Here is a 12,146-nt window from a genome sequence, read left to right as displayed (position 1 = left end):
TGTTTTTTAACCTTAATGCATCCTATGCATTAACATGAAAAAACACCTTGCAGTGTCCAGCCCCCCATTTTACTTACCTGAGCCCCGAATTTCCGTGTGCGCGATCCCGCCGTCGCTCTCTCCATGTGTTCTCGACTCTTGGATAGATTGATAGCAGCGCAGCCATTGGCTCCCGCTGCTGTCAATCAAATCCAATGATGCAGGCGCCGAGTCCTGCATTCGGCGGCTATGGAAGCCAAATGCTGGACATGGGAGCGCACCCCGCAAGGTAACCCCCTTGGGAGAGCGCTTACTAGAGGGGGTTGTTTGATGCAGGGAAAAGCCGAGAGAGCCGCCGTGGGACCCCAGATGAGGATGTTCAGGGCCATTCTGTGCAAAACTAACTGCACAGTGGAGGTAAGTATGATATGTTTATTATTTAAAAAAAAAAAATCTAACCCATAGTATCACTTTAATCACAGTGGGCCATATTCTTGTACTTTATAGGCGGGCGGCGCGTAAGCCATTTACACTACGCCGCCCCAACCTACAGAAGCAAGTGCTGTATTCCCCAAACACTTGCTCCGTAGTTTGGGGCAGCGTAGTGTAATTGGCCCGGCGTATCCCTGCGTAAATCCAAGGGGGCGGCTTCTATTTAAATTAAGCGCGTCCACGTTTCGAACGAACTGCGCATGCGCCGGGCTCAAAATAGCCCAGTGCGCATGCTCCAGTTCTCGGCGTAAAACATCAATGACGCCGACGTGTGCGTCATTGACGTAAAGTCGTATTCAAGAACTTAGGGACTTAGGGAAACGACGTACCCGACGGGAAAAGACGACGCGGACCCGACGCCATACTTAACATGGCCTACGTGGGACTGGCGTAAGGTTACCCCTCATATAGCAGGGGTAACCTTACGCTTACGCAAAAGACGTTAGCGACGACTACGCAACGCAAATTCGTTCGGGAATCGGCGTATCAGGCTCATTTGCATAAACAAATGAGTCCTGAACGTAAACGCCACCTAGCGGCCGGCTGGGTAATTACATTTAAGATCCGACAGTGTAAGTGACTTACACATGTCGGATCTTAAGCGTATCTATGCGAAAATGATTCTAAGAATCACTCGCATAGATACACGGGCCAAAAAAGAGAGATACGACGGAGTATCCTGAGATGCTCCATCGTAACTATACTCAGAATATGGCCCAGAGTTCATATGAGAGCAGGGCGAAACATGTCAGAACAGCGTGGTCTGAAGAGCGGCATTGACTTAAGCTTTGAAATGTATTGGATCAGCTTTAGTGTGTGACGGTTTCTTGCTTTAATAAACTGACGCATTTCGCCCATCCATCAGGGCTTAATCATAGAGGTCCATATGAGGGCAGGGCGAAACAAGTCAGAAAAGCGTGGTCTGAAGAGCGGCATTGACAGTTTTCATGTGTACTGGATCAGCTTTGGTGTGCATCGGTTTCTATCTTTAATTACCAGACGCATTTCACCCTGTCTAACAGGGCTTAATCATAGAGGTCATATGAGGGCAGGGAGAAACACGTCAGAAAAGCGTGGTCTGAAGAGCGGCATTGACAGTTTTCATGTGTACTGGATCAGCTTTGGTGTGCATCGATTTCTATCTTTAATTACCAGACGCATTTCACCCTGTCTAACAGGGCTTAATCATAGAGGTCATATGAGGGCAGGGAGAAACACGTCAGAAAAGCGTGGTCTGAAGAGTGGCATTGACAGTTTTCATGTGTACTGGATCAGCTTTGGTGTGCATCGATTTCTATCTTTAATTACCAGACGCATTTCACCCTGTCTAACAGGGCTTAATCATAGAGGTCATATGAGGGCAGGGAGAAACACGTCAGAAAAGCGTGGTCTGAAGAGCGGCATTGACAGTTTTCATGTGTATTGGATCAGTTTTGGTGTGCATCGGTTTCTATCTTTAATAATCAGATGCATTTCGCCCCGTATAACAGGGCTTAATCATAGAGGTCATATGAGGGCAGGGCGAAACACGTCAGAAAAGCGTGGTCTGAGGAGCGGCATTGACGGTTTTGACGTGTATTGGATCAGCTTTGGTGTGTGACGGTTTCTATCTTTAATAATCAGACGCATTTCGTCCCGTCCATCAGGGCTTAATCATAGATGTCATATGAGGGCAGGGCGAAACACGTCAGAAAAGCGTGGTCTATAGAGCGGCATTTTATTGCAATGTACACAGCTCTACCCTGGTTCTCCACAAAGCCTGAGACAGGCATTTAGATAACGGGGGAGGGGGTGCTCCACACATGCCTAAATATCAGGGAGGAGGCCACACAAAACTAAATATCAGGATGTATTCAGGAACATACCTTTAAGTCAGACAGCTGACGCTTCACCATGTCCAAGTCTCCACCCACAAGGAACTCCTCAGATAGGCGGGACTCAGCTACAAGCAGCCAATCCTGCAGCCTCTGTGGAAAGAGAAGAGTGCAGGGAAGATATGATTATATATAGAGATATAGGGAAATATAGAGATCAGTAATCAATTATTCCAGGAATTTATATAGTGCCAACAGTTTATGCAGCGCTTTACATATTATGCATTCATACGAGTCCCTGCCCACAAGGAGTTTACAGCCTAAGGTTCCCATTTCACCTGCATACAGACCCATACTAAGGCCAATATAGACAGGAGCCATTTAACCTACCAGCATACCTTTGGAGCGTTAGAGGAAACCGGAGTACCCGGAGGAAACCCACGCATGGATGATACATGCAAACTCCATGCAGATAGGCCCGGATTCACATACATTGGCGCATATTTATGCCGGCGTAGCGTATCTAATATACGCTACGCCGACGTAGCGCAGAGAGGCAAGCACCGAATTCACAAAGCACTCGCCTCCCAAACTGCGCTGGGTTCCCTCGGCGTAAGCCAGTGTAGGTGGAAGTGGGCGTGAGCCATGCTAATGAGGCGTGACCCCATGCAAATGATGGGCCAAGTGCCATACAAGTACTTAAAACGAACGGCGCATGCGCCGTCCCGTGGACGTATCCCAGTGCGCATGCTCAGAATCACGTCGGAACAACTGCCTAAGATACGCCGGATCACTGCCTACGGCGTGAACGTAACCTACACCCAGCCCTATTCACGTACAACGTAAACGACGTAAAATACGTCGGCTTGTGTTCCTTTTGCATGGATGCTGCCGAGTTACACCTCCTTTATGGGGCATAACTTTGCGCCGGACGTATGACTTTACGCGCACTGCGTCGGACGGATGTATGTACGTGAATCGGCGTATCTCCCTGATTTGCATATGTGAATAGAAAATCAATGGGAACGCCAAATACGTCCAGCGTAAATATGCGCCACTCTACCCCGACGTAGGCAAGTTACGTCGGTCAGATGAAGCCTATTTTCAGGCGTATCTAGTTTTGTGGGTCCGGCGCACAGATACGACGGCGCATATTTGCACTTACGCGGCGTATCTCGAGATACGTCGGCTCAAGTGTCCTGTAGACATGTGCACTGCCGAAAAATTGTTCATTTTCTTTTCATTTGTTTTTAGTTTTTTCGAAAATTAAAAAAATTGGGAAAATCTAAAATTCGGAATTCGGAAATTTGAAAATGAGAAAATTCGGAATTCGGAAATTTGAATATTCCAAAATTCGGAAAATTCAAATATTCGAAATTTGTAAATATGTAAATTTGAAAATTCGGAATCCCAAAAAATTGTAAATTCGAAGATTCGGAATCGGAAAATTCGGAATTCGGGAAATTTGGGATTTTGAAAATTCTAAAATTCGGAATTCGTAAAGTTGTAACTACGTAAATTCAAAAATTCGGAATTTGTAAATTCAAAAATTCGGAATTTGTAAATTCAAAAATTCGGAATTCATAAATTTGTTAATTAGATAATCCAAAAATTCAGAATTCAGAAATTCGGAAATTGGAGAATTCGAAAATCCCAAAATTAGAAAATCCGAAAATAAGAAAGAAAAATAAGAAAATTAGAAAGAACGAAAATCCCCAAATTCTAAATAATAACTAACTAACTAACTAACTCTTAAATTAAAGGTATTGGAATTTCCTTTCAAAGTTGTTAGTGAGCGCAACGAATAAAAATATCTCTGAAGTTACGAATTATCCGAAATAAAGAATGCCGCATTTAAACGGAACTAAATAATAATAGTACGATTTTATCATTATTAATTCGTTACGTTCCATTTGTTTAGATGCGGCATTCGTTATTACGAATAATTCATAACTTTGGATAAATTCGCATTCATTACGTTCACTAACAGCCAAATATGAAAGAAAATTCCAATACCTATCATTTAATAGTTAGTAATAGTTAGGTTATTATTAGTTAGTTTATTATTTCATATTTTCAAGCTTTCGGGTTTTAGAATTTTCGGACATTTGTTCTTATTTTCGGATGTTCGTTCTTTTTGAATTTTCGGATTTTCATTTTTGTTTTTGGATTTCCGAATTTCCAGGTTTTTAGAATTTTCGAAATTTAGAATTTTCGGATTTTCGAATTTTTCTAATTTCCGAATATTCTGAAAAATTAGAAAATTTGGATATTTCCGAATGAACGAATTTGTGTAAATTCGTAAAAAAAAAGGTATTTGGAACTAAAATGAATTGCACGTCTAGTGTCCTGGCTGGGATCTGAAACAAGCACTGAGTGCTGCAAGGCTTCCCACTAAGCTACTAATAGAAGAGAAGGAAATAATCACCGTAGATCAGTGATGGAGAACCTTGGCACCCCAGATGTTTTGGAACTACATTTCCCATGATGCTCAGGCACAGTGTAGTTGAGCATCATGGGAAATGTAGTTCCAAAACATCTGGGGTGCCAAGGTTCGCCATCACTGATCTAGATCAGGGGTCTCCAAACTGCGGCCCCGGGGGCCAGATGTGGCCCTTTTCTTGATGTTATCCGGCCCTTGGGGTGCTTTTTTATTCATTGGCACCAATGATGGGGCAAAATTCCTCCCAATGACCCCAACGATGGGGCAGAATTCCTCCCAATGATGGGGCAGAATTCCTCCCAATGATGGGGCAGAATTCCTCCCAATGATAGGGCAGAATTCCTCCCAATGACACCAATGATGGGGGAGAATTTCTCGCAATGATGGGGCAGAATTCCTCCCAATGATGGGGCAGAATTCCTCCCAATGATGGAGCAGAATTCCACCCATTGATGGGACAGAATTCCTCCCATTGATGGGGCAGAATTCCTTCCAATGATAGGGCAGAATTCCTCTCAATGACACCAATGATGGGGCAGAATTCCTTCCAATGACACCAATGATGGGGGAGAATTCTTCCCAATGACAGGGCAGAATTCCTTCCAATGATGGGGCAGAATTCCTCCCAGTGATGGGGCAGAATTTCTCCCTATGACACCAATGATGGGGTCCAATGACACCAATTATGGGGGAGAATTCCTCCCAATGACGGGGCAGAATTCCTTCCAATGATGGGGCAAAATTCCTCCCAATGATGGGGCAGAATTCATCCTATTAATAGGGCAGAATTCCTCCCATTGATAGGGCAGAATTCCTCCCAATGATAGGGCAGAATTCCTCCCAATGACCCCAACGATGGGGCAGAATTCCTCCCAATGATAGGGCAGAATTCCTCCCAATGACGGGGCAAAATTCCTCCCAAGGATGGGGCAGAATTCCTCCTATTAATAGGGCAGAATTCCTTCCATTGATAGGGCAGAATTCCTCCCAATGATAGGGCAGAATTCCTCCCAATGACACCAATGATGGGGCAGAATTTCTCCTATTAATAGGACAGAATTCCTCCCAATGATGGGGCAGAATTCCCCCCAATGACACCAATGATGGGGGAGAATTTCTTGCAATGATGGGGCAGAATTCCTCCCAATGATGGGGCAGAATTCCTCCCAATGATGGGGCAGAATTCCTCCCATTGATGGGGCAGAATTCCTCCCATTGATGGGGCAGAATTCCTCCCATTGATGGGGCAGAATTCCTTCCAATGATAGGGCAGAATTCCTCTCAATGACACCAATGATGGGGCAGAATTCCTCCCAATGACACCAATGATGGGGCAGAATTCCTCCCATTGATGGGGCAGAATTCCTTCCAATGATAGGGCAGAATTCCTCTCAATGACACCAATGATGGGGCAGAATTCCTCCCAATGACACCAATGATGGGGGAGAATTCTTCCCAATGACAGGGCAGAATTCCTTCCAATGATGGGGCAGAATTCCTCCCATTGATGGGGCAGAATTCCTCCCAGTGATGGGGCAGAATTTCTCCCTATGACACCAATGATGGGGTCCAATGACACCAATGATGGGGGAGAATTCCTCCCAATGACTGGGCAGAATTCCTTCCAATGATGGGGCAGAATTCCTCCCAGTGATGGGGCAGAATTTCTACCTATGACACCAATGATGGGGTCCAATGACACCAATGAGGGGGGATTTTGTACTCCTGATGGCCACAGTCCGGCCCCCTTAAAGTCTGGAGGACAGTAATTTGGCCCTTTGTTTAGAAAGTTTGGAGACCCCTGATCTAGATTGTTGACGGTATTAGTCTCATAATGTGCCCAGCCAATGATATCCTGACACTGGCGCCCCCTCCAGGGGTAATGAATGGATTGTATCCACCGATCAGTCTACTCCTGAGCTCCATACCTGAATGGTCTCCTGGTAGCGGATGGTGACCTTCAGCTGCTCCTCCAGATGTGTGTTGCGCTCACTCCAGAGCTTGTTCAGACTGTTCCAGGCCGCGTACAGCTGTAAAGACCAGAGATGTTATCTTGGCACTGAATTAACCCAAAAAGTAGTAAAAGTTTATTTTTATTTTTTGTCTTTTAAGAACCCAAAAAAAGTTAAAATTCCCCCGTCCCTCCCAGTAGAGCTGCACAATTAATCGTTAAAGAAATCGCAATCTCGATTCAACCCCCCCCCCCCCCCTCGCGATCTTAATCCGTCATTTCCAAGATTCATTCATGTAACAAAAAACATTCGGCAAATGTTTATCAACATTGCTCAGCACTGGGAGATAAAAGGAAACCATGTATCACTTTGGTTCTTTTATTTAGATTAAAGAGATGAACTTCGGTTTGTAAATGAGGTCAGTTTAACCATTTAAAGACTGAACCTTTTTCTGAGACTTGCTGCTCACAAGTTAACCACTTCAGCCCCGGAGGATTTGGCTGCCCAAATGACCGGGGGCAACTTTTTGCGATTCGGCACTGCGAATTGCGCGGTCGTGCGACGTGGCTCCCAAACAAAATGTACGTCCTTTTTTCCCCACAAATAGAGCTTTCTTTTGGTGGTATTTGATCACCTTTTTATTTTTTGCGCTATAAACAAAAATAGAGCGACAATTTTGAAAAAATTTATATTTTTTACTTTTTGCTATAATAAATATCCCCCAAAAATATATATAAAAAAAAATGTTTTCCTCAGTTTAGGCCGATACGTATTCTTCTACATATTTTTCGTTAAAAAAATCGCAAGCGTTTATTGATTGGTTTTCACAAAAGTTATAGCGTTTTCAAAATAGGGGATAGTTTTATGGCATTTTTATTAATATTTTTTTTTTACTAGTAATGGCGGCGATCAGCGATTTTTTTTCGGTACTGCGACATTATGGCGGACACTTCGGACACTTTTGACACATTTTTGGGACCATTGGCATTTTTATAGCGAGCAGTGCTATAAAAATGCATTGGATTACTATAAAAAGGCCACTGGCAGGGAAGGGGTTAACACTAGGGGGCAGGGGAAGGGGTTAAGTATGTTCCCTGGGTGTGTTCTAACTGTAGGGGGGGTGGCCTCACTAGGGGAAATGACTGATCGCTGTTCGTACATTGTATGAACAGAAGATCAGCATTTCTCCCCCTGACAGGACCGGGAGCTGTGTGTTTACACACACAGCTCCCGATCCCCGCTCTGTAACGAGCGATCGCGGGTGCCCGGCGGTGATCGCACCCGCCGGGCATGCGCATCGGGATCAGGGACAAGCTGGGGCAGCGCGCACACGCCCCTAGTGGTCACTTCACGAGGCGATGTAGAGCTACGGCTCTCGCACAGGGGAGCCGACCTGCCGCCGTATAACTGCGGCCGCTGGTCGGTAAGTAGTAAATGGCAACTATAATTACAGGTAGTGTTGCTGTCTCCAGCTTCAGTGTACCCGCCTTTGTGGTGTCTCGCAGCAGTGACACCTGTGCCGAAATCAGGAGATAGGGTCTCCTCCAGCCCCTCCCACTTCACCAGTCAGCTGACCTCTAGTCTCTGCCCCCCAGCCATGCCATGAACTGAATGGGCGCCTGCGAAGAGGCTTAGCGAGTGGCCGCGGGCTCCAGGAACATCACAGCTAGGCGGCCACAGGCTCCAAAGACTGCCCTGCTGGGCGGCCGCAAAAAGGCTGGGAGAGCGGTGCGGGCTTCAGGAACAGCCCAGGATGCGGTGACCCCTGCCAAATCTTTATTTGACCCCCGAGGGGGTCCCGACCCCCAGGTTGAGAACCACTGGTTTAACCCCGACCGCCGCATGTATATGTACGTCGGCAGAATGGCACGTACAGGCAAATGGGCGTACATGTACGTCCTTGCCTTTCCGCGGGTCGGGGGTCCGATCGGGACCCCCCCTCCCGCTACATGCGGCGGTCGGATTCCCGCGGGGAGCGATCCGGGACGATGGCGCGGCTATGCGTTTATAGCCGCTCCGTCGCGATCGCTCCCCGGAGCTGAAGAACGGGGAGAGCCTATGTAAACACGGCTTCCCCGTGCTTCACTATGGTGGCTGCATCGATCGAGTGATCCCTTATATAGGGAGACTCGATCGATGACGTCAGTCTTACAGCCACACCCCCCTACAGTTGTAAACACACACTAGGTGAACCCTAACTCCTACAGCGCCCCCTGTGGTTAACTCCCAAACTGCAACTGTCATTTTCACAATAAACAATGCAATTTAAATGCATTTTTTGCTGTGAAAATGACAATGGTCCCAAAAATGTGTCAAAATTGTCCGAAGTGTCCGCCATAATGTCGCAGTCACGAAAAAAATCGCTGATCGCCGCCATTAGTAGTAAAAAAAAAAAAATTATAAAAATGAAATAAAACTATCCCCTATTTTGTAAACGCTATAAATTTTGCGCAAACCAACCGATAAACGCTTATTGCGATTTTTTTTACCAAAAATAGGTAGAAGAATACGTATCGGCCTAAACTGAGGAAAAAAAAAATGTTATATATGTTTTTGGGGGATATTTATTATAGCAAAAAGTAAAAAATATTGCATTTTTTTCAAAATTGTCGCTCTATTTTTGTTTATAGCGCAAAAAATTAAAACCGCAGAGGTGATCAAATACCACCAAAAGAAAGCTCTATTTGTGGGGAAAAAAGGACGCCAATTTTGTTTGGGAGCCACTTCGCACGAGCGCGCAATTGTCTGTTAAAGCGACGCAGTGCCGAATTGTAAAAACGCCTTTGGGCATTTAGCAGCATATTAGTCCGGGGCTTAAGTGGTTAAGTGGTTAAACTTTCCTCATTTACACACAGAAGTTCATTCCTTTGATCTAAAGGACAAATTGTTACAATGTTTAGACTTAAAGTTACACCGATAAAGAATGTTGTGATACTTGGCAGACTGACCGGTTATTTGTTTCCTTTCATTTGAAGGCTGACGGCTGAGAGCAGAGAGAATTCTCGGCATAGAAAAATCGGGAAATACTTTGCCAAGATCGCAACGGGAAAAAAAATGGCGACATCGCTTCGTGGCGATTAATCGCGCAGCTCTAGTTCACACATTACACACCTGTGCTCAGGATTTATAAGGTGATGGGAAGTTATATTTATTCTCTTATAGATCTATCATTGGATAATCTACTTGCCTCATCCAGGCTTTTGGTGACGTCCGGCTTGTCCATGTCCCCACATGAAGACATCAGGTCCACCCCGAGGGACCCCAGAACATCCAGTTCATTCTGCAGATTGTCAATGTCTTCCCGGAGAGCCTGAGAGTGGAGGGAGAAGAACGATGATTTTCAGCAACAAAAGGGCACCATTTCTCCCACTGACAGCAACAAAGGGGCACTATTCCTCCCACTGACACCAACTGGGCACTATTCCTCCCACTGACACCAATGATGGGGCACTATTCCTTCCATTGACAGCAACAAGGGGGCACCATTCCTCCCACTGACAGCAACAAAAGGGGCACTATTCCTACCACTGACACCAACGACTGGGCACTATTCCTCCCACTGACACCAACAATGGGGCACTATTCCTCCCACTGACACCAACAATGGGGCACTATCCTTCTCACTGACACTAGTGATGAGGCACAATTCCTCCCCCTAATGCCAAAGATGGGGCAATGTTTACTCCTACTGGCCACAGTCTGTCCCCCTTAACGTCTGAAGTCAGTAAGCTGGCCACCTGTTTAGAAAGTTTGGCGACCCCCTAGGCTAGACGGAGTGAAGAGACCCCAGCTGAGGCTCTCCATGTAATGTACTTCCAGGAACACACTAACTGCAGCACAAATTAACCCCATTAGTCCTTTTGAACTTGAAGGTGCACACCAGACAAAAAAAAGAAAGTGCTGGATAGTCCCAGTTTACCTTCCACTTGTCTCTATTTTTACACATATTTTTATACATAGTGCCAACTGTCATACCCTCCACACTCCTCTCCTGTACATGCTGCCCACTCTCATACCCTCCACACTCCTCTCCTGTACATACTGCCCACTGTCATACCCTCCACACTCCTCTCCTGTACATACTGCCCACTCTCATACCCTCCACACTCCTCTCCTATACATAGTGTTCACTGTCATACCCTCCACACTCCTCTCCTTTGCGTGCTGATCACTGTCATACCCTCCACACTCCGCTCCTGTACATACTTCCCACTGTCATACCCTCCACACTCCTCCCCTGTACATACTGCCCACGGTCATACCCTCAACCCTCCTCTCCTGTACATAGTGCCCACTGTCATACCCTCCACACTCCTCTCCTGTACATACTGCCCACGGTCATACCCTCAACCCTCCTCTCCTATACATACTGCCCACTGTCATACCCTCCACACTCCTCTCCTGTACATACTGCCCATTCTCATACCCTCCACACTCCTCTCCTGTACATACTGCCCATTCTCATACCCTCCACACTCCCCTCCTGTACATACTGCCCACTGTCATACCCACTGTCATACCCTCCACACTACTCTCATGTACATACTGCCACTGTCATACCCTCCACACTCGTCTCCTGTACATACTGCCCACTGTCATACCCTCCACACTCCTCTCCTGTACATACTGCTCACTGTCATACCCTCCACACTCCTCTCCTGTACATACTGTCCACTGTCATACCCTCCACACTCCTCTCCTGTACATACTGCCCACTGTCATACCCTCCACACTCCTCTCCTGTGCATAGTACCTACTTTCAAACCCTCCACACTCCTCTCCTGTGCATACTGCCCACTGTCATACCCTCTACACTCCTCTCCTGTACATACTGCCCACTGTCATACCCCCCCAAACTCCTCTCCTGTACATACTGCCCACTGTCATACCCCCCCAAACTCCTCTCCTGTACATACTGCCCACTGTCATACCCTTCACACTCCTCTCCTGTACCTACTGCCCACTGCCATACCCTCCACACTCCTCTCCTGTACATACTGCCAGCCCTTATACCCTCCACACTCCCCCATGCACATATTATCCACTGTCATACCCTTAGCACATCTCCTGCAATTACTTGATTCTTAGATATATTTCCTGACATTGCCCTTTATAATTTTCCCTAGGAGGAAGTTGTACAGTTGCCACAAGCGTCTTCTTTACCTGCATGGCATCCAGCCGGGTTCTGATAGAGTCCGGGTCAGGGCTGGGTTGTTCTGTGTCCAGGACCATCTGCTGGGTGTCTCCGAGATTGACCGACAGGTCAGAGAGGCTGACCCAAAACCTTTCTGCCAACATGAGAAGCCCAGAGAGCCAAGCATCGCGCTCCTCTGCACGCCCACAGAGCTGCTTCCAGTCCGCCAATAACACCTCCGTCCGCTGCTGGAGGCCTGCATAGAAGGACGGGTGTGTTACAGGGGTCACCAAAGGGGATGAAGGGAGGGAGAAGAACAGCCAGAAGAAGGA

The 12,146-nt window shown here is 46.5% G+C and overlaps 1 protein-coding gene across 4 annotated transcripts in view; it reads right to left on the bottom strand.

The window, feature by feature from the left end:
• LOC120941595 (microtubule-actin cross-linking factor 1, isoforms 1/2/3/5-like) overlaps nucleotides 1–12,146 on the bottom strand; it is a 229,473-nt gene that overhangs the window by 79,820 nt on the left and 137,507 nt on the right. For all 4 annotated transcript variants that reach the window (XM_040355120.1, XM_040355121.1, XM_040355119.1 and 1 more), the window contains exons 14-17: nucleotides 11,844–12,070; nucleotides 9,868–9,990; nucleotides 6,657–6,758; nucleotides 2,337–2,438 (exon numbers count right to left, since the gene is read on the bottom strand). In XM_040355120.1, coding sequence (XP_040211054.1) covers nucleotides 2,337–2,438; nucleotides 6,657–6,758; nucleotides 9,868–9,990; nucleotides 11,844–12,070 — 554 coding nt within the window. The remainder of the gene's footprint in view (nucleotides 1–2,336; nucleotides 2,439–6,656; nucleotides 6,759–9,867; nucleotides 9,991–11,843; nucleotides 12,071–12,146) is intronic.

Source organism: Rana temporaria, chromosome 5 (assembly GCF_905171775.1).
Source record: "Rana temporaria chromosome 5, aRanTem1.1, whole genome shotgun sequence".
Lineage (NCBI taxonomy): Eukaryota > Metazoa > Chordata > Amphibia > Anura > Ranidae > Rana > Rana temporaria.
Note: the sequence above shows the minus strand (reverse complement) of the source record. Positions and strands in the feature narration are given on the sequence as shown.